Source organism: Scleropages formosus, chromosome 18, assembly GCF_900964775.1.
Source record: "Scleropages formosus chromosome 18, fSclFor1.1, whole genome shotgun sequence".
NCBI lineage: Eukaryota > Metazoa > Chordata > Actinopteri > Osteoglossiformes > Osteoglossidae > Scleropages > Scleropages formosus.
The window spans coordinates 20,199,720-20,222,375 of record NC_041823.1 but is presented as its reverse complement, the minus strand read 5'-3'; the positions used below and the strand labels follow the sequence as shown (position 1 = coordinate 20,222,375).

Genomic DNA, 22,656 nt, shown 5'->3' with positions numbered 1-22,656 from the left:
TTAAAATGTTAGACTGATGAAACACTTAAGACTTATAACAAACAACCATTTACTTTTCTCATTCAAGAAACAGAACATTTCGAGGGATTAATGGGAGGCAATTGTGAGCACATGGAATTCGTCTGTAAAACCCACATTCGGTAATCACCAGAGGCACATGCTGTATTTCTGTTTTTTTTAGAATAATTCCGGAGAATGTTATCATCAAATTAATAGCTTCATCACTTTTTATGGTCTCACAGCACTTCTTACGTTTATTCATTTAGCAGATGCTTTTCTCCAAAGCAGCTTCCAATGAGCTCTATGTGGTGTTATCAGCCCACACACCTTACTCACCAAGGTGACTTACACTGCTAGATACACTACTTACACTGGGCCACTCATGCATACATCAGTGGAACACACTCTCTATGTCACTCACACACTATGAGGAACCTGAACAGCATGTCTTTTGAGTGTGGGAGGAAACCAGAGCACCAGAGGAAACCCACGCAGACACAGGGAGAACATGCAAACTCCACACAGACTTAGCAGGGGTCGAACCCACATCCTCTTGCACCACCCAGGTATCGTAAAACAGCAGCGCTAGGCACTGTGCCACGGTGAACAAGGCTTCTGCGCTTTGGCTCCTGGTACTGATGCTGTTGTGCATGATGATTTCCTTCTGGGAAGGAAAGGGGAAACCTAGTTGCTTGTGGCCCCCAGGAGGTTTGTTTTCTCTAACATCAGCTCTCCGATCTTTCTCTGCTCTCCTCTGAAGTGGCCTAACCTTTTTAAACTGTTCCTCTTGAGCTTTGTATCAGCATCATGCTCTTTGTATAACCCTGCTGCTGATGTTAGATACTCTGAGACAACCAGCTTGGAAGGGTGCTGTACGAAAATACACCGGACTGAAATTAACCAACCGACTCAGTTGTGCACCTGTGTGGTCATGTTGTGGGGGGGGGGTCAGTGGTGAAGGCATCAGACCCACTGCTATTCTAGATGCAGGCTGGAACCTGCTGAAATGCCACCAGTGCTTCCAGGGACGGGACCAACACTGCAACATGTTGTGCGGCTGAGAAAGAGAGCAGACGGGGGGGGCTTTTGTTATGAGTCCAAGACCTTGGCTAAGCTTCCATAACACACCTCTGAAAAGGACTGCCAAACAAACTGGATAAACAGAAACAGAAGGTGGGGGGTTGGGGTAGAAGACCAGGACACAAAGGGACATGGAGAGTAGACTGAGATTAACAGCCGCATCCTTCTGCCTCCCTGCCTCCCTCTGTGTGCAACGGTTGCCGAAGCTGGAAACGGGCGACACACTGTGCCTTTCGTAGGAATTTATGTCTTATTATAAGCTCAACCTGGGGGTGCGGTGGCGCAGTGGGTTGGACCTCGTCCTGTTCTCCGGTGGGTCTGGGGTTCGAGTCCTGCTTGGGGTGCTTTGCAATGGACTAGTGTCCCATCCTGGGTGCGTCCCCTCCCCCTCCAGCCTTTAACCCCGTGTTGCCCGGTTAGGCTCCGGCTCCCCGCGACCCTGTATGGGACAAGCGGTTCAGATGATGTGTGTATAAGTCCAATCTTTCACAGTAAGCGTGCAAACAGTCGCGTCAACGAGGCGATGAAGACTGCGGAATAAGAGAGGGACAGAAGGCGAGGGACCGACGATGATGGAGGAGAAAAAGGCGGCTGAAAGCGAACAGCCTCGTTCTTTGTCTCTTATTCTACAGCCTCCCTACAAGAACGACCACCGTCTACCGCCCTCGACAGCCTGATCCACGCAGCATCGGATCCTCCGGAGCCCTGTCCAGAGATGACCGCTTACACCTGAAGCAGAAAGAAGAGCGCGGTTTTCAGCGGGATGAAGTTCAGCGATGCAGAAAGAACAGCGGGAGACAGCGGGCCCACGGTCGAAGCGATGACAAAGCTGCGATTCTTCTTAATCACTGTCTGAACATATCACGAGTCAAGGCTACCTGCATGCTAAACCCCCCCGTCGTCTTTAGGAACGGCGCACAAATTCAGGAAATCTGAATGTGCACGATCATACGAGAAGCCAATTAATGACCCAAACTCCAGCAGAAAGCAGAATTCTTATTAAACTTTAGAACTGCATTTTAATTTATTCGAGAAGGCAAAACCGTTTAAATATATCATTCGCAAGCCGGCTGTCCCGAAAACATATGCACGGCTTTCGGAAGTACGATAAGGTCTTATCTAGCAATAGCAATATTTGCTGGATATTTTTTAACACTCGGACCTCTCAAGCATTTAAAATATCACTACATGTAAATGCGGGCAGGCTGGTGATGGGGGAACTAAGCAACCGAACGTGACAGTTCAAGGTTAAGGCTGCACGGGATGCTGTTTATTTAACCTGACACGCGAGTGTGCTTCGTGAGCCCGGCGGGCACGAAGTCAATTAACGGATACAAACGTGACCGTCTCGGATCTGCAGCCAAGCGGCCCGACAAGTGCTCTTAAATTCAGCAAAACTACCCACAGTGTTAAAGCACCTTATTTAGAATAGTCACCCCAAGTCTCCCTTAACTTTTGATGGCGGCGGGGGAAAAAAAATGAACAAGAAAGATTTTTCTAGATCCCATAAACTGCAGCGATAAATGATAGATGCACTCTGGATTCCAAGTGGCCCTGTGACATTTTTTAGCATCACTTACAAGTCATTGAAGTTGGTTTTTTTTTTTTTTTTTTTTTAAAGAATGAGTTTGGATGAATTTTTCGATTTTTTTTCCCCCCTCCTAGGATTACAGCACCTGTAGGAAAACAGACCTGAAGTTATTTCCCTCTCTTCACATCCCACATCTCTTAAATTCAATTAAAGTAGCTTTCAGAATTTCAATCAGGCGTGACGAGAACTAATACGTGTGACATTTGCGTGCACGCGGTTCCTTTAACAACCGTATTCAATATCCTCCTTTCACTCCGAACCATTTGTGAGACATGTTGACCTTGTACAGAGGGATAGCGTTTGAGCAAGAAACAGTCCCTTCGAATCACACGGATCGTAATACATCTTCCACCACCTTTACATATTTTCAATATGATCGGCAAAGTGCAGCAGATGAAAAATTCAATGGAGATGTGGCACAAAGCGGCATCGGGAATGAGGCTTTAAAGAGTCTCGGAGACAACGGGTGACTGATCCATCGGGAGGTCAACAAGCGATCTGTGAGGACAGGGGTGACTGACCAAAGTCTCAGAAGCCGTTCTGGAACCCCTGCGTTGACCGGCAACTCAAGACGGTCAAGGTTTTCTAGGAGGACAGCCGGCGTCAATGGATCGTTGGTGAAGTCAACCTACAGGCCGAAACAAAAGTCATTCTGTTGATGTAATGCGCTCATTTTATTTTATGGAGATATACATCACTTTGGAGAGCATTTGCTACACGAATAAATACACACACACACACACACACACACACACACACACTGCCCGAAACCGCCTGTCCTAAGTAGGGTCGCGGTGAGCCGGAGCCTAACCCGGCAACACAGGACGCAAGACTGGAGGGGGAGGGGACGCACCCAGGAGGGGACGCCAGTCCATTGCAAGGCACCCCAAGCGGGACTCGAACCCCAGACCCGCCGGAGAGCAGGACCCAGCCAAACCCGTTGCACCACCCAATAAATATAATAATGTAAATGTAAGCCCATATGCATGCGCACACGTGCTACACGAGCTCCCGAGCTTCATAGAAAAGACACTTCTCTGCCAGCACTACTCTATAATTCAGCACCAGAGAAGATATTCAATCAGCTGTTCCACCTAATGATTCAGAAGCCCTCGGGACTTTAGAATTATTACACAGTCCTCTGGGAAATTTGCTTTGAATTTTCTAAAATCATACTCCTATTCACATTAACAACCATCCAGTTCTCCGGGATGGACTATAAACGGTGACGGAGAAACCGAAGGCATGGATTCCTATAAAAATTTCTGCTCTTAGTCTCCTACCAACGTCCGACACACTGTCTGTCGCACGCTGTATTAACGCAGGTTTCAAATTAACAACATATCGTATTTATGAGAAAAAAATTGCAGTCTTTTGAATTTTACAAAAAGTCAAGGATGTAGTTTTTTTTTTTTTTTTTTTTGCCAAAATATAAAACATCTTACATTTATTGGTGGTTGTTATGTAGTATACTGACATTCTATATGTCTTTGCGCTGTAGATAATGGAGACGCATTTATATTGTTTTATACAAAATTTAACAGCCACGTAAGTCCAATATGAACGCATAGCAAATTTCTGCGTGAAATTGATATAAAACCAGCTGTCACCTTTGTGTTAATTGAAGGCATACTTATTATATTAATGGTAAATCAGCATAACAATTAAAGTGGACAACCTTTTAAATAAAATGTTACATGTTCAGGAAACCATATAAGGGCAGAAAACACAAATCAAGCACGCAATGACAAGGAAAGAATAAAACATGTAACATTTCCCCGTGGATTGAGCGTTCTTTAAGATATCCAGTACAATCTATGACAAATATACTGTATACATTTGCTGCTTAGCTTTCAAACACAACTGGTCCTGGAGGTCCATTCTTAATTCACATAAAGTCATTTTGATCCCAAAGTCACGATAAGTAATAATACAGGCATCCCTCAAATCATTTACATGTTATGTGCTATGGAAACCTTAGATAAAGCTGTGATATTTTGTAATACTATAAGTATTTTATTATCCTACAGCTATTTCATTCATTTTTGCTAACCACTTCTGGAGAAGGTCACAGAAGTCCAGAGTCTATCCTGGAATCACTGAGTAAGGTTAGGTGGGTACACCCAGGATGGGACGCCAGCCCATCAAAGTGCAGCACGTCCATATACACAGTCACTCACCCATTGACACATTAAGCACAATTTTAGTCACCACTTCACCTTAACTGCTTGTCTTTGGACTGCGGGAGGAAACCAGAGCACCCAGTAGAAACCCACAGAAACACGAGGAGAACGTGAACTACACGCAGACTAAGCTGGGGTCACACCTTTTCCCAAACTGCCAGTTTTTCACTGGTTCAGTTCTTCTTGTTACAGACCACAAAAACTCACAAAAACTATGGAAGAAAGCTGAAATAAAGTGGTCTCAGTTTGTTCTGGTATATTTTACCCACAAAAATTAATGGGATGTGTAAAAACAGGTTGTATTGTGCAAACTGAAATTTTAGAAGAGAGATACGAGGCACAATTACTAAAAAAAAAAATTTAGAAAAGAAAAAAGAATTTAGGTTCGAAAACATCTAACAGCCTTTCAGAACATACCTTTCAGTAACAATTTGGTTATATTAACTTTTTTAGTATAACTGCTTTTGTTGCAAGTGCTTTTTTTAAGAGGAAATCCAGCTTCCTACGGCAGAAACGCGTACACATGTAGCTTGGAGGAAATTTACTTATTTCCTGACACTTATTTCCTGACAAATGAATAGTTTTCATGGAATTAACCCACTTATTGTGAAATCAGACTATTTGTATTACCTGAAGAAACCATGGAGGACATGTGCATTTAAAATTCCTGAAACCACGGTTCCATTTCAGGTGGTGTGTTGTGAGCAAAGCTCCATTTAAAGGGTCAAATTACATTATAAAGTCACACCTGTCTTGGTCAAAAAGTGTACAGCACTTGGATAAAGTCATCTTGCAATCAAAATGCTGCATTTCACAAAAGAGCAAAACATCTAATTGAATTAAGAGAAATCATTCATACTGAATACGCATAAACTGTGAGAGCAAAACTATATTTTTCCCAGGACTAAAGTGTAAACAGTCATGAAGTGTTGATTTATTTGAAGTAAACACTACCACAAAGTCCAAATACAAAGATTGTAATGGTGCATATGCCCCCAGACTTGTTTAACTGTCAATTACAACACTCACAATGGCATAGGCCTATAGCAGCTTCATCACTTTATTAATGATTTTATTTTATACCAACAAACAAAAACACAGTTTCTCTCCCTCCCTCCCCTTCACCCCTACCCACAATAATACCGCTCACCAGCACCATTGTCCATCTTGGGCAGGGCCAAAAAAAAAAAAAAAAGAAAAAAAGTGAAAAAATGAAAAACAACCCATGGCACAAATGCAAAAAGAAAAGTTTTAATTTGAGGGAGGCTACGATCCTGTCAATCACTGACCAAGAACGAAACCTACTCCCAGATTCGAAGGCCAGTGACATGAACTCGTCTGGTCAAACTCCCCTTTTAATCACACCTGTGCACAGAAGAAAGCAGTAGATACAGGCTTGTACAGCTGCAGACATAGACTTGGAGAACAGTTGAAAGGAAAGGGAGACTTGAGAGCACACAAGTGGGGTGGGCTACAATATTATCCATGGCTTAACTGCTACCATTCCCTCTAGTGACATCAACACTTGGATACACTTATTCTGCCACTGTGCCCACAAAGAACCTGCCAAGGTCGAACACATGCACCATCAGCGTATGCTCTTAAAAGTCTTGTCAAATTCCCTTCACATTTTACCTATGTATGGCTCCATTCAGTGACTATGGTGGATGTACCTATAAGATCCAGATCTTTATCACCCATAATCTGGAATTTTGGAACAAGTACTGTACCTTGGAACTTTTTCAATAGCTGCCAGGCAAGTACTTTAATTCCCTAACTAGAAATCTCCCCTCCCAAAACTAGAACCCACACAGATAGTTACACAATAAATAAAAGCAACAAAATAACATTTAAGGGAAGAAAATGACACAACCAGAAAGATGAAGGGAGAGAGAGAAAAAAAACAAACAAAAAAAACAGTACAATTTGTTTTGTTTCCCCCCAAATAAGGGCTTGAAATAAAACTATTTACAGACTGTGAGACAATGAGAGATTGAGTCTGGCCAGTTAAGCCAGCTCTACTCTTCTAGAGAAAAGGAAAATACAAGAACAACAATATAATAACAATAACAAAAAATAAAGGTAGTTTATATTTACAGGTTAGCAGTAAGAGAAAAGCAGAGGGGAGGGTGGGAACAAGGAGTGGCTCCAGAAGTCAGGTCTACGTTTTCATTGTGTTTGCAGTCTGATCCAGCTGTGGCTCTTGTGAAGCAGCATATCTGGGTAGGAATTGGAGGGCAGGGAGGTGTTCTGGCTAAGGTTAAGGAGGAGGTCTGTGGAATCCTTGCTCATAGTAACTGCAACAAGCACTATGGGTATAATTAGTTAGCCGAAATACGGTTAAGAGCTATTAAAAATGTGTTGGTGTACCAGCGGATGCACTCAACTCCGAATACGAGACAAAAGTCTGTACCACTGGAGGTATGCCAGCCATCACACTCCATGTATACAGCCATCTGCCCCGCATACACCTGACACATCAAGGTACGCAGTATAATATCAGGATATTCTTAAGGAAAAGTATGAGCTGGGCTACAACTGGCCATTTTGGTGGCTTGGGAAAGGCAGTTCTCTTCCCTTTACCTCAACAATGTATGCTGTGCCTAAATGGTCCCAGTGAGCATCTCAATGGCCTAGGCTGATGCTGCATGTTGTGGTACTCCATCTGCTGTGCTTGGAGCTCATATGCTCCTGCTACTCATATCATCGTAGATATGGTAGATTATGAGCTCCCAGTCACAAGTAAACACAGCCAGTATAATAAAACTGCATCCCAGGCTGCCATCAGCAGCAGGATGACATCAATAAAGCCCTAACACTGCAGGACAGCTAAGAAGTGACAAAAAAAAATCTCTGCGCTAACATGTCTACAGGCGACCATATAAACCACGTAGCCCTTACTCTTGTTATTGTGTCAGACAAGTTCTCCCCGCTCCCCTTGCCACCATCAAATATAGATAGAGGTGCATGCACTCCAGGAACATTTTTCACTTTGAAGGAAAACAACAGTTGTAGGGGTATGTATTTACTCTCATTAAAAGGTCCCTTCCAAAATCAAGAATGGTAAGACTTGCACAAAACATTATTAAACTGGAGTTTTACAGAACAGGCAACAACCACAACTCCCCACTTGGGACACCGAGTGCCACTGCTGCTATACAATTGAAATCCCTGTTTTTCATACCTATTGTAAAATCTCTAAAAATCCAACCACATCCTGTCAAATATAAAAATAAATAGGTAAGTAAATGAAGTTTGTCAGTTTTATATAATTCCATAAAAAGTATAAAACCACACTTATTTCCCCCATTCTGAAGCATAACTAAACACACATTGCCTGATTATTTAATGCAACCCAAAGATAGATTCTTGATGGATATTCAAACTGAAACAACATCTAGCGCTTTGACGACAGTCTGCACCAAAGCGACAGAACCCCACCTTCTCCGGTGGAGGGTGTCAGACTGAAAGAGAGCTTCATGACCCCTCAAAACAGACACGGGTACAAAACCGAAGGAATCGATAGTCTAGATCTGTCAGCGCAGACTGGAGATTGATTGATGCCAAGGATGACCACTGGATGTCAGTGTTGGCCCAGAACAAAGTCTTCCAAAGAACGCAAGTCTTGGGATACCACACAATGGGATTGTCATTTGTCGAAACACATGACCAACTGCCAAACTAATGTTTTATCATACTCATAAAAACTAAGTTTGAAGTTCAAATAAATAAAATTTATTTAAAAAAATAACATAAAAATTTTTAAACAACCTCCCCTTTATAACCCCAGCTATGCATTCAATGACAACTGCCATGACAAGAAGGACTTGTCAGTGAGATGCAGTCACTGAACAGGTCTGGCTCCAACAGGACATGAGACACATGCTGCACAAAAAAACAAGAGACTTCCTGGGGGGTCAAGCCTGGAGGTAGCTTATACTGACCTGACCTAACCAATTCTCTAGCCTACTGCACAACTAGCATGAACCTATATGTTAGAACTGTCTTCTTTTTTTTTTTTTGTTTTTTTTTACTTAAAGGGTAGGGGTTGTAGGGGACATACAGAAGGACTCAGTTTGCACATGGGTGCCCGTTTGTGTGAGAGATGTAGCATGTGTGGCGGGTGTGTGTGCAATATCAGCTTACAAGTTTGGAGCCATTAAGATGGGGTAGGTAGGAGAAAGTGGGGAAGGTGGGAATGGGAGGTGAGCTGACAGACAAACAGAAGGAGTGTGTTCAGGTGCTGTTGCTGAGAGGTCCAGGTGCTGGGCTGGACTGGACTGGACTGTCAGACACACTGCCCTCTGCTGGAGAGATGGAGGATGAGAAGAAAAAGCAACTGGCATCAGAATCTCCAATTCCATATTACACCATTAAAGTAAAGAATCTGTACAAGTTTAACACCCTGTGATGCTGTCCACAACAAAGCCCCATATTGCTCATGATCATTATTCAGTGTTTTACTTTGAGTTTCCCTTACATTAAGAATAACATCAGTTTCACCTTTGTGTTTTCATCCCATGGAACTGTTTGCAAGATTCACATCTAAAAAGCATACAAGAGTAAAGAAATTTTGGTATTTTGTTTCATGTGTAAAAAGTACTGGGCAATATAAAGTCTCAGCTGCACATAATGAAATTTAACAAAACCACAGAAAAATAAGCATGGCATTTTTACAAATGACCATATAAAAATTCATGTACACAGAGGCATTTTTTAATTGTGTAGTTAAAATATTGAAAAAGATCTATTTTTGCTGACACTACAGACTGGGGTGCAATAGCAGTGCCACTGCTTGCAAGGTTTGATCATTGACAAAGAAAAACCAATCATGAATGGTGCTAATGTGAAAGCAGCGCATTGCAGTCCATTGAGCATACCGTGAGAAGCGGGCGCTGTTTGTGCGCGGGCGTGAGGAGGAATAAGCGTGGAGTTCAGCTGCGGCTGGATCGACAGTTCTGCGCAGCAGTGGGGAGAGATAGGCTTGTTAACATCCACACTGACAGCAGCCTGCAGAGCGTTTGTACTGACCACAGCAGAATGGAGAATTGGGAAAATGGGAATTACTCCCACTTCAGGCCTCACTTTTAAAAACTAAACTACTTTTTAAAGCTTGTTAGAAAAGGGAAAAAAAAACCTTCAAAGGTCAAGGATCAAGATGCACTGTTAGCTCTTGTCAGTTACAGTTCCAGTTCTCTCTGATTAAACATGCTGAAACTTCTCATGCTAATGCATGTTGCTGTCCATTTCCAACATGCTGTAGTAGAGAGTTACCGCATTGAAGTTAAGGGCAAAGAGTGGGAAGATGCCTTATAAAAGGGCACTGACGTCAGCTTCCACAACAGATATGTTGCCACATAGAGGACTACACTGGCATCAATAGCAAGCTGGAGGTGGCTGCGGAACTGACCCACAGGGCTGAAGTTAAAGAGCAGAGGCAGTTCTCGGCCACTGGGCAGGCGGGCATTGGGCTGGCGCAGCTCATCGAAGAAAGCGTGGGCACAGGCCTCCAGCGGAGATAGGCGTGTCACCGGCGTGTACTCCAACAGCCGAGAGCAGAGTGCAATGGCCTCTGGGGGGGTTCGTGGCTTGAACACCTGGCATCCAAAAGGGATATGGTGAGTACATATAGTACCTCTATTAACACCATAAATGTGGCCCACAGCTCGCATTGTGCATATGGACACTAAACACTAGGTGTATACACTGATTATCATTAACACCTTTCTGCTGTCATTACAGAGTTAGAAATGCATGAAAACTGGAAAGAGAACAGCAGAGATAGATTATCAAAGGAACAATTGTACCTTTGTCCAAGGGTGCGCTTTGATCTGTGGGAATTTGAATTCTGTATAATTGGGATTCATTTCTCGGATCTGTTCCCTTGTGGGGGTCCCCAAAACCTGAAGTAAAAAAATATTCACAGAAACCATTACCATACAACAGACTGTAGCACGAAAAAAGTACTATACCATGACTGACAAGCAAGTTACCACTTTTTTTCCCCCAAAGTGAAATCATAAAATCTTTTTGTGAGTTATTGGAAATGTGACAATGCAGTTATTCTGCTAAAGGCAGCATAACCAGAGGCGAGTAGTCAAAATGGTACTCAAATACTGTTACCTTCCAAAAATACCCAAATAAAGTACTCAGCAAAAAAAATTTGTTTTGAACCACTAGGCATTTTAACAGCTTACAGTTTAACTCATGAAAAAAATTTTCTGCATGTTTTCAATAAATTTAATTTGTTGTTCCAACAAAATGAGATATTGTCAATTAGACTAATACAAAATAGACTACACTCTGCACTAGGAAGCACCAGTACGGCACAGGGCCAGCAGCTTATGAAAATAGCAAAACATGGTATTTATACTGGAGCAGCTCTGGGTAAATGCATTAACCACAGGTAAAACTGCAGTGGAAGGCACAGGATTTAAATCATGGGGCATGGAGATAGCTGGTAACACAGTAGTTAGAACTGCTGCCTTTGGACCCAAAAGGTTGCAGGTTCGAATCTCATCTTTGGCTTTAGTACCCATGAGAAAGGCACATACCCTAAATTGCTCCAGTAAAAATTACCCAGCTGTGAATAATTGTAGGTAGATTAACATCGCAAGTTACTTTGGAAAAAACCATCACCTTGATGAATAAATGTAAACGTAAATGAAGAACCATTCATTATCAATCATTATCCCTAATGCCTATCCACTATACAGATAACTGTCCCATAACAAAAAAACCCTGACAATAAGCTAACACCACCCAAGCATCCAGTCAGTTCAGATCCCTAAAAACTAAACTTAGGCAAACCCTCTAGGGTTTGTCCCATTCAAAGAACTTGCTTTACTTGTCAGTCTAGCTTATTTGATTGTTATCCATTTAGGCAAATGTTCATCTAGACCACCAAAATAGTTAGAAACAAACACCGGCCTGAAAACAAGTTACACACAGTCTACTGCAGCTGGCAAAAAGCTAACAAATAGCTCAGTAATATTCTACTGCTAATGTTGACATTCATTGTCTGGTTAGAAAACATGCAGCACTGGTTACCTAACTGAACAGTTGGCAAGCTAGCCACACAAGAGAACAATAAAAATGGATACAAAATTCTTACACACTTAGATTGACACCCTTTTGTGGGCAATGACAGCTACGCAAGGGTGAAGTGTCGGTGGATATCAAGTATAATTTTTAGGCTGGAAAACCCAGACACAGCTGTACTGCTGCCTCCAACGAGATGCAGGAGCGTCCCATAAGAAAGAAGACGAACAAAGTACGGAAGTGCCCTGTTTTACTATTAAACTAGGAAAATGTGCTCACCGTATTCAAACGTTACATAAAGGTAAATATACATTCAACATTAAATTACAGTAAATGAAAATTAAATTTTACTTAATGGAAACTGATAATTCATCAAAATTAACAGGCAAGAAATACATCTTTGTGCCAGCATTGCTCAGCACACTGCAGGTTACAAGACATGTGCATTTAGCATATTAACATATCGGTTGACAAATATTTCCCACCTTATTCCAAAATTAGCTATATGTTCAGTGGCAACACTCCACTTCAGTAAACTATGATACTTCCAACCAATAATACTTAGTGTACTGATATTTAACCTGCATAATTTTTACAGTTCTTTTCAAAAAATTTAACTTCGTATTAACAGGTCAAGAACATGCATGCAAAATGTAATTTGTTAAGACTATACGCTTAAAATAGGAGCTACTCAAACAGAATGGATACATTTCACTTTTACATAGTTGAATTCATAGTACAAAAAATTAATGCTTTACATATATTTAAACTCAGTTATCCCTCTCAGATCCTAGAATGTCAATAAACTAGGCCGTCAGACATTTACATTTGCTTGTCGAACCTAGACAAGGCATGACAAAACACTAAACTCTGACAGGTCTCAATGCTAGTAAAATAGTGAAATAGACAAAAATAATATGACAGCAAAGAGACATTTCGCATGGTTCTTCTTTAAAGTGACTGTGATTGATAGCTTAAAATGTCCAATGAAATCTGGAGAAAACGTTGCTGTAATTCTGACTTCATTTGTTTTAAAGAAAGTTAAAACGGAAGAGGGTGACAAAAGCAAAGTAAATGTAAGCCATTAATACCCACCTCTGGACATAACCACTTATATCCAAAGGAAACACTACTTCTTACACATGAGGTGTTCAGAGATCCAAACTAAGTAAATAAACATATCACAATTGTAGTATGTGATCATGTACGATTTCCTTACCTATTAAATTCAGGATATGAACACATTCAATGCAATAATGCAGAAATCAGGAAATACATATATTTTCACTTTACTGAAGCATATGATTTTCGCTCAGCCATAGGAAAGTAAGACTTAATCAGGGTTAACAACGAGTATAATGTTTTTGATCAGGGTAGAAGGTATTCAGTCACCTGCCGCAAGTATGCGAACACACTTTGGCACCACCTGGCCCTATGTACCAGAACATGCACCCTTCACCTTAATGATCTCCACCAGCTGGTCCACACCGCTATCCCCAGGGAAGATGGGCTGTCCCAGGAGGAGCTCTGCCAGCACACACCCCGCAGACCAGATGTCAATGTTGGAGGTATAGTCTGTGGCCCCAAAAATGAGCTCGGGTGCGCGGTAGTACCGAGAGCAGATGTAGGACACATTGGGCTCACCACGCACCAGCTGTTTTGCGCTGTGGGACAGACAACATTGGTGGAGAATAAACCGACAGCTTCAAAACTATACTGACCCAAAAAAATTCAGTCCACCATCCAAGTATTAAAACAAACTGAGCCAGAAACACAGAAATCAGAAGTGTTAACCATTGCAGTATTAAAAAGTCAATGTTTGCAGAGCCTTTTTGAAACATTACTGTTGAAAGAGTATAACTGCCACAAAATTCCACTGCAAATCATCACGAGCATCCAGTAACATGTCCAGCAGAGAGTCATAAGCTAAGTATACAGAAATGTGTAACATAAGAAAAGTGGACTGCAATAGCAGCATCAGGATCAAGGGGGAAAGACAGGCATGCTGGGTTGGGATAACACTGCAGTCCCTGTGATCCACAGCATTTCTCTATGCTTCAACTAACTTCCTGAAAGGAATAGAGTGAAGCCAAAGAAGCAGGAAGCAGACTTACCTCCCAAAATCACATAATTTGAGGATGGCAGTCTCAGGATCCACCAGCAAGTTCTGTGGTTTGATGTCCCTGTGACAGACGCCCTGGGAATGAATATAGGCCAGGCTGCGGAAGAGCTGGTACATGTACACCTGTTAAGACAGAACAGCCTCTTATGCATACAAATTGCATTTATGGCCACAAACAGCCTAACACCAATGAACTGGCAATAACAGGAAATAAACTCAGTGCACACCTTTGCACATCTCCTTGACCTATGGAGCAAAAAATACGCAATGAGGTATGCAGTGCAGTTTTGGTCCTGAAAATCTAGAAAAAAAATAATAAAATGTGGAAGCACGCATGCAGTTCCCTGTGTCTTGCGTTCAAATATAAATGAGGCACAGCATCTAAGTCGTTTTAAAAAAAAAAAACACAACCACAGAATCACTGTAATTCGGAAAAAAACACAAATTCACCTGATGCATTTTAGATTGATGCATTTTAGATTGTAGTGGGAAACTCACAGAAACATAAGATACAAACTCTGTACAGACTGAGCAAGATTCAAAGCCAGTTTCAAGCCTGAAGCCAAAGAGCTAAGGTTCAAGTGCTACAAGTGCTACCCCTTCAGCCAGTCCACTACTACTATTATGGTTATTAATTGTTTAGGTGATGCTTTTATCCAAAGCCAGCTGCAGTGTGACATTTATACAGCTGGGTATTTTACTGAAGCAATTCATCGTAAGTACCATGTTCAAGGCTACTACAGCGGTGGGGAGTGGAGTTTGAACCAGCAAACTTCAGGTTATCAGTCTACCTCCTTAACAACTGCAGTACCTGCTGTCCACTACTGTACCCATGAAGCTCACATTCACACACTATACGATTACAAGACAATATAAAAAAGCTTCAGTAATGATGGAAAAAAACCACAACTTAGAGCCACAAAAAAGACATTAGGCTAACAAAAGTAGTATGATGTACATTGTGGGATAAAGAAAGCTCATAGTTACAGAAACCTGTGCTGTCACAGCTAAGGCAAGTCATACAATTTCATAGAGGATCTAAATCTTCAGACTACCCAACTATAACTTCCACACAGAACTCAAAATTTCACATCTAAACCCTATTTCTAGTACTCAGAGGGAACCACGTTGAGTCTCTGAGACCAAATCATCTTCAAGAAATGTTTGTATGCACTATGATTTCTGGACTGGCAAGACAAGTACTTTGAATCCAAATTATTTTTGAATGTTATTTTACCATCTTAACCACTGTAGTGGAATTAATATGCTGAAATAGTAGAATGGGCTTATTCAAAATTATGAATATCTCTCTCTGAACAAGCTTCAGTAAACAGCTCACTTTTCAACACTGTGGCAACATAGCCTCAAAGCATACCTGAATCAATAGTGTTATTTCAAATGGACAAAAGAGGAAAAAAAAAAAAAAAAGCACCATGATTTTCACTTAGGTTTCTCAGAATTCTTTATGATTTATAACTGCAAAGGTGAGAAGTCTATCCAGCTACTTCCCTAGGGAGATACAGGAAGCAGGCTAAGTACAGGATAACAGACATTTTTCCTAGCTAATTACACCTTTCCCATCCACAAAAAATAATGTGTCAGTGTGATGTCTGGCATAAGATGCTTGACAATGATGAAGTCTCATGCTGCAGACAAGTAAGCCCTAGACAGGATTGCTTTTTCAGATGCTGGGCAATTTTTGGAGCTACATATTCTCATTGTCATAAAATCAGTTACACTTAAGAGAAAGCTCACTGTACAGCACAGTGGCAAATCAAGATAAAAAATATCTTACACATTATTTAGGGATAACTTTTTAAAAAAAAGAAATTCAGCAGAGAAATCAAAAAACAGGACATTTTTGTAAAGAAGTCAATTTTTTTATTACTCTCAAGCTCATTTTCTGTTTGATTTTGCTCATTCTGAGCTGACTTCAAGTTCCTTAAACTCTGAAAAGATACTAATGAATAATGTGTTTAATGAATTAGTTAACAAGACAAATAACTAAATTTCACAGTGTTCATTTTTCCTTCAGAGCTATTCTGGTCATAGTATACAAGCTGAGAGGAAACAAAACTACCATATTAAGGGCAGAAGGAACACTATAAAGACTAAGAAAAATGTACTAAGAAGCAAAAAAACGACCATATGAACTGCGAGCTAACAGGAACCAGGACAAGGACTCGGGGCCGCACTTGATGGACACCCTCCAAGACATTGTCAATACCAGTTTTCCCTGACTAAAGACAAGCCCCTTCTAACTGAACAATTAAGATATGTGAGGCAGGGTTTGAGGCTTTAAAAAAAAAAAAGGCTGAGCACAAAGAGGGAGAATATTGCTCCCAATTCACTTTGGGTTTTCTGTGCGACCTGCTTTGTTTTCTAGAGTTCAGGTGTTGGTTTTCAAAGTGTATTTGAACCAATCTGGGTTCAAATTTAATAAAAGCATATTACTGTTAAGTCCCTGCTGTCCAGCACCTCAGTTATGCCTTTATGACTACCTGTCACACAGACATTGGGGCAAGCAACATTCCAGAAATTTAAAGTGTCAACTTACCTTAACGTACATGATGGGGATGGTGGTTTTGGCCTTGTTAAAGTGTCGAGCAACCCTGTACACCGTCTCAGGGACAAAGTCCAGCACCAGATTTAGGTAGACCTCATCCTTCTGTAGAAGACAATAGTAGTAATCCCTGAAGAAAACCTCTACACAGCAAATTACATTTACATGACATTTATTTATTTAGCAGATGCTTTTCTCTAAAGCGACTTCCAATGAACTCTATGTAGTGTTATCAGCCCACACACCTTATTCACCAAGGTGACTTACACTGGTAGATACACTACTTACAATGGGTCACTCATTCATACATCAGTGGAACACTCTCTGTCACTCACACATTATCGGAGAACCTGAACAGCATGCCTTTGGAGTGTGGGAGGAAACCAGAGCACCGGAAGGAAACCCACACAGACACGGGGGGAACATGCAAACTCCACACAGACTGAGCGGGGATCGAACCCACGTTCTCTCGCACCACCCAGGCGCTGTGCGACAGCAGTGCTACTCGCTGTGCCACCGTGCTGTCATATTATCTACTGTATGATTTGGCCTTCTCACAGGTTCCGTCAGTGCTTTAAGAAAAATATTCAATTCATTGGTGACTTCATATTACATAGTCAACAGTCACGCCAACGGTAGTTAACTGAAATAACTGATTTTAGTTAGAGGTTCATTTTCAGAAGGAAAAATTGTTAAATTTCAATCTTAGAAAAGTGGCATAATTCTAAAGCTGAACATCTGTTCATACAAGGAAGAGTAGCAACATACCTTCTCACCACTGGAGTAGAAGAAGTAACGTAATCGCACAATGTTGCAGTGGTCCAGCTTGCGCATGATCTGCAGCTCACGATTCTGGGTTATATGGACACAACAAGTTCATATGGTTTAAACCAACTGTGCTCAACAATATAATGGGTGATGGTGTATAATATTGGGGACAGTCACAGTACACAGAGTATTTCCACTAATGGAATAGGCAGAAGATAACTGTAGAAGCTGTATGTGTTTTACTGGTAAAAGCATAACATCTGTTACCTTGAACCTCTTGTCCTGCAGTACTTTCTTGATGGCCACCATCTCCTGGCTGTCGACAAGGCGAGCTTGGTATACTACACCAAATGAGCCATTTCCTATCACTTTGATGTCCGTATAAGACACCTCCTGTGGGCGGTCTGGCCCTTGGCCTGGTGTGGCCACCACTGTCGTCACCTTGCCACTGTCCCCTGAGGAAAAAGCACACAATGAGGGTTGTTAAGTATGTTCTTACTGACCAAGGCTCAACAGCAATTCCTTGACATTTCTGCAAGCAGTTTCTGTCCTCTGGAGAATATAAACCAGGACAGAATATGCCTGGGTTCAAGTAGCAGCTTATGAAAGTGTGAAAACACCAAGATTACCAAACAAACTAATATTGCACATAAACTTGGTGTGACCTTCCTCAGTCTCAGTGCCAAAGCCTTGGAGTCCCCATGTGTGCACCTGATCCAGGCAGGAAAGACTCCTAGGTGCCCTTCCTCCCATTCAGTTCAGTCTTCCTGCATCTGAAACCCTAGGCACTGCTAAGGAAAAGCTAGCTAATTACAAGTTAGAATGACTGCTACACAGAAGTTCAGACCTGGAATCGGTATTTTTAACGATGCAACTGACAGAGGACAAATGAAAAGAAACTAGTACATAAAGGAATATCATAAACATTGTAATACAGTGCAAACAGCAAGTACTTGGATTTCCATCCTCAACTGCTTAATTTCCTCTGCGTTTGTCAATGACTTTTGGAGTATCTTGATCAAAGACCAAGACATTTTAAATACAAATATCTGCTGCTGAGATGCAGGGTGTTTTGTCATTTCTGACAGAAGATCATTTTCCAACTTGCTGTGTTGGTGTGTCAGGAGGAGGGGAAATATTTAAACGTGTATTTCTATAGGAATCCAACTAATTAAACTTTTTTTTTAGCATTTGCAAATGGCATCAAAATTACCACAGTATTCAAAATAACAAATGCAATGAGAAGTTAATCATGCAGTCCCTAATATTGCAAAGTCACGTCTTATTTTCCCCACATTTAAAAGCATTAAGTGAAATTTTTAACAAACACATTTCTTTACTAAAAGCTGAGCAAAAAACAGAGCTATCTACACTTTTAATAAGTTACATCCTTTCTTTTTTTTTTTTTTTTTTTTAAAAAAGAGGCATAAATAAAAGGAGAAATATTTGACCACCAAATCTCCCACAGGGGTATTTCTGAACTTGTTCCACTGTTCCCAGTTCATGGCAAAAAGTCCATTCATGCCTTCCTACAATTAACTTCAATACAGTATGAATGGAAAAGAATCTTAAAACATTCTACATAAGCATCTGGTAACCAAATAATATAATACTGGATTCCTGGTGAACTACATTGTGCCAAGCAAGGGAAATCAATACAGCTTGCCTATGGGGGCAGCTATGGCTATACAATCTAGGTGCGATACCACAAGGCAATGTTGCCTAGAACTATGTGGACCACCCAGTCTGCTGTAAATATTGTAAACTTACACATATCACATATTCCAGCATATTCATATATACATAACATCAGATAAGACTAACTGGTGGTAAAACTTCATATAGTACAACAATGTTTGAAACCAGTTTGAATCCCTACTTCTGCAGTAGTGCTGTTGATCCAGGTACTAACCCTAAGTTGACACAGTAAGAATGCCCTGCAATGAACACTGTAAATTTAATTAAAGTTAAGTTGCCTTAAATAAAGCAAGCAGCTAATCATACTATTCAAAGGGACACGTAATATTAAAAGTGCTGGGCATACTGTAGCAAACAGGGTAATTGAGAACTTGAACACCTGAACTCACAATGGTAACAGTGAAAACTTACAAAATAAGTCACATTTGTTCTTCTCATTAGCTCAACTGGATTACAAATTCTTACACTTTCAAATTAAAGCAAGTGACATTTTTATTGTAACCCCAGCAGTAAATGCAAAGAGCAAAATGCGTGATAGATTTATCTTTCACCCATCCAAATGTTGTAGGGTACAAGTTTCCCACAAGACACAGCTCACCTTGAACTAACCAGGTCACCCAGCAGGCTAAAGCATTTCCAGTAAAATCTATACCCTTATGCCACAAGTCCATCAGCACATAAGATGATGGCTTCACCCCAGAGCTGCACAATTCTATAATATTTTTGCAGCATTGATTAATAGTGAGTGTTATCGATTTTACACTATGCAATTATTTTAAGCTATGATCAAGTAGCTATTCATTCCATGTTTCCCTGCAGTATTTCCTGGGGAGCAGCAGGTAGGGTGAAATTAAGGGCTGTTGTATTGTAATCTGAAGCTCACCAGTTTGAATCCCTACTTCTGCAGTATTGCTGTTGATCCAGGTACTAACCCCAAGTTGATACAGTAAGAATACCCTGCAATGAACACTGTAAATTTAAAGTTGCCTTAAATAAAGCAAGCAGCTAATCATAATATTCAAAGGGACACGTAATAACAAAAGGACAGAATCCGATAAATATAACCTAAACGTTCGTTATCAAGAAAATGAGCCACATAACCAAAAAAAAAAAAAAAAAAGATAAATCATAAAGAAACTCAGATCATTTTTTTTCAGTCCTTGGAAAAATACCATACCTTGAAAATATATGAAATCTATTGGATGCTTATAAGGGGCGCGGTGGCGGGTTTAGCCGAGTCCTGCTCTCTGGCAGGTCTGGGGTTCGAGTCCCGCTTTGGGTGCCGATGGACTGGCGTCCCGTCCAGGACATGTCCCCTCCCCCCTCCAGCCTTGTGCCCTGTGTTGCCGGGTTAGGCTCTGGCTCGCCGCGACCCCACTTGGGAAAAGCAGCTTCGGACTGTGTGTGTGTGTGTGTGTGTACACTGGATGCTTGTTAAACTAAAAATCAAGTGTTAATATATGCAGTTTCCTCTCTGCTGAGTTCATACAAGCATTCCCCATTTATCCACGTTCCTCATTCATTGTGATGAACACTTCATTAATTTAATGCTTCCTCACCAAACATGTATTAAAACAGGGTCTAATATAAAGATCCTTCACACAAAACGTGTGTTAAGAAGACCGATCCGACTTCAGTGTAACCCTACATGTTCGCCATCTGCCCTCTGGTGCCAAAAAAGGGAGGGGGGCGGCGGGGAGGGGGGGGGTCTAATCACTGTGTGTCTTGATATCACGAGTCTTTTATATTGTTCTCAGCATCTCGAGCAGCCAGCTAAGCGACTGATGAGAGTATTTCTATTTAAAATTAATTGTTCAGCGACGCGGGACATTAACCCCAATCGCGGATCCAACACTTCAGACTGCTAACGTACAGGTACCAGTCACCGAGACAGCGCTGAGGTACAGGAAACCCGGGCAGCTCCTCACTCACTCACTGCCGGCCCGAGTGTCAAAACGGTACTAAACAACCCCGAACACTCGTTACCCCATTCTGCTCCACCTTCCGTGCGCTCCATTGTCCTCCGTTTTCCCCCATTTCCCCTGAGGCCAGTTTTCCCTGGACGTGTCTCAGTCTTTTTCCTAAGAGAGCTCGTCTGAGACGTTGTTCGGGACCACAGCCCCTGCAGACACACTGCACTGTGACTCGAGTGTGTGGCACACTGACTGACACTCCGGGACACAATCTCCCTTTCTTACGGCATCTTACTTCACTAAACGAGCCCGTTTCCTCTCACACCTTTGGCTATTAAGTAAATACTTACTGCTCATCTTCAAGTTACCAAACCCGGATGAGCTGCTCCCAGAGGCCTGTGAAGCCCCGGACTTTCCTGCGGCGCTTCCACCAGCAACTGTCGATCCGGCGGCGGCTGCAGCACCTCCGGGAGCGCCTGGTGGCTCGGCAAACGAGCTGGTCCTGGGCCGCCCGCTGCCGCTCATATCTTTGTGCGAGGGTCTCGGGGCAGGGGGGCTGAGGGGTCGCTGGAGAGGGCCAGACAAGTGCCGGTTATGCCTGTTTGGACTTTTCCGAAATCGTTGAAAACACACTACAGCAACTATGTATCGCCGAATATGCTCGTCTAGTCCCCTCTCTCCTCTGTCTGCCTGAGCAGCAGACCTGACGCAGAGACACGCACGGGCTGCGCGCACTGCCTCTTGGGCAATGTAGTTCTGTTTGTCGAGGCCTTGGAAAGTCGCGAATGACAGATTAAGAGAATTACAAAAGAACGGCAGTACATTTCTATTTGTATTATGTACGATAAATGTTGCTGCAATACAGTCCGAGCAAATTAAAACACGCACAATAACTTTAAAAAAAAATCTTCGACTTAAAGCTCTCTGAGCCAAAAAGGATGGTGAGAATTAAATTATCTCAGAGCTCATCATGCCATGATGGGAAGTGTGTCATTTCGTCTTGTTCAGAAATTATTTGAAACTGCCATTATCGACCTAACTATCATAAAAGAGCTCAATAAAAAGCACGTATTTAGTGGACAATTTCTTGAACTGACTTCTTAGTTCTAAGTTACTCTCTTCTCATGATTTGTAGCATCATGATTTTTTTTTTCATCGTCCGTAAGCAGTTAGCAATTCAACTGAATCAAACGGACGTAACCTACAGTCCTACAAACAGTTAGGCACAACCAACTGGAAAGTGTACCAGTTTCCCATGTACTTCCAAACAGCACTGTAATTACTAAGCACGACTTTCTTTCCTACTACCACTTTGTTTCTGCTTGCTGTAATGGCGCGCGGAAATCTTTCGCCGCCCCAAATTACGTCAGCTGCAAAACCCCAATCGTCCGCGCACGGCGAGGGGCTAAGAGCGGCAGCTGATTTATCCAATCACCGATGCCTCCACAATCACGTGGCCAGGTGGAGAGGCGGGACGGCGCCGAGACGGAGGCGGCTCGGCTAGCCAAACGATACTTTTTCGGGTGGTTGGATGTGTTTATGGCGCCCCATTAAATTTACCTTGAACCGCCGTGTTAAAACGGCGCTAAATGTTGACAGAAGCACAAGGAGGAAGGCGGTATTGCACCCGCGGCGCGCAGTGACGAGTCACCCACACGGGGGACTGTCCCACAACTGTAGCAGAGGTGAGACGAAGA

At 42.0% G+C, this 22,656-nt stretch overlaps 1 protein-coding gene across 6 annotated transcripts; it reads right to left on the bottom strand.

Annotated features, from left to right (window-relative positions):
• Nucleotides 1-5,890: 5,890 nt before the first annotated feature.
• gsk3ab (glycogen synthase kinase 3 alpha b) lies at nt 5,891-22,592 on the bottom strand. Of its 6 annotated transcripts, none has more exons than XM_018732031.2 (11): nt 22,520-22,592; nt 21,310-21,526; nt 17,616-17,803; nt 17,349-17,432; nt 16,575-16,685; nt 14,010-14,140; nt 13,355-13,559; nt 10,662-10,757; nt 10,265-10,451; nt 9,735-9,812; nt 5,891-9,161 (listed from the first exon to the last, which is right to left on the bottom strand). In XM_018732031.2, the coding sequence occupies exons 2-11, from the start codon at nt 21,482-21,484 to the stop codon at nt 9,091-9,093; spliced, it is 1,326 nt and encodes a 441-aa protein (XP_018587547.1). In that variant the 5' UTR covers nt 21,485-21,526; nt 22,520-22,592; the 3' UTR covers nt 5,891-9,090. The 6 variants fall into 6 exon arrangements, with proteins under 6 accessions (XP_018587547.1, XP_018587548.1, XP_018587552.1 ...); XM_018732032.2 differs by lacking the exon at nt 22,520-22,592 and adding an exon at nt 22,206-22,287; XM_018732036.2 differs by lacking the exon at nt 22,520-22,592 and adding an exon at nt 9,358-9,399 and having other exon boundaries at nt 5,891-9,158; nt 21,310-21,734.
• Nucleotides 22,593-22,656: the final 64 nt, after the last annotated feature.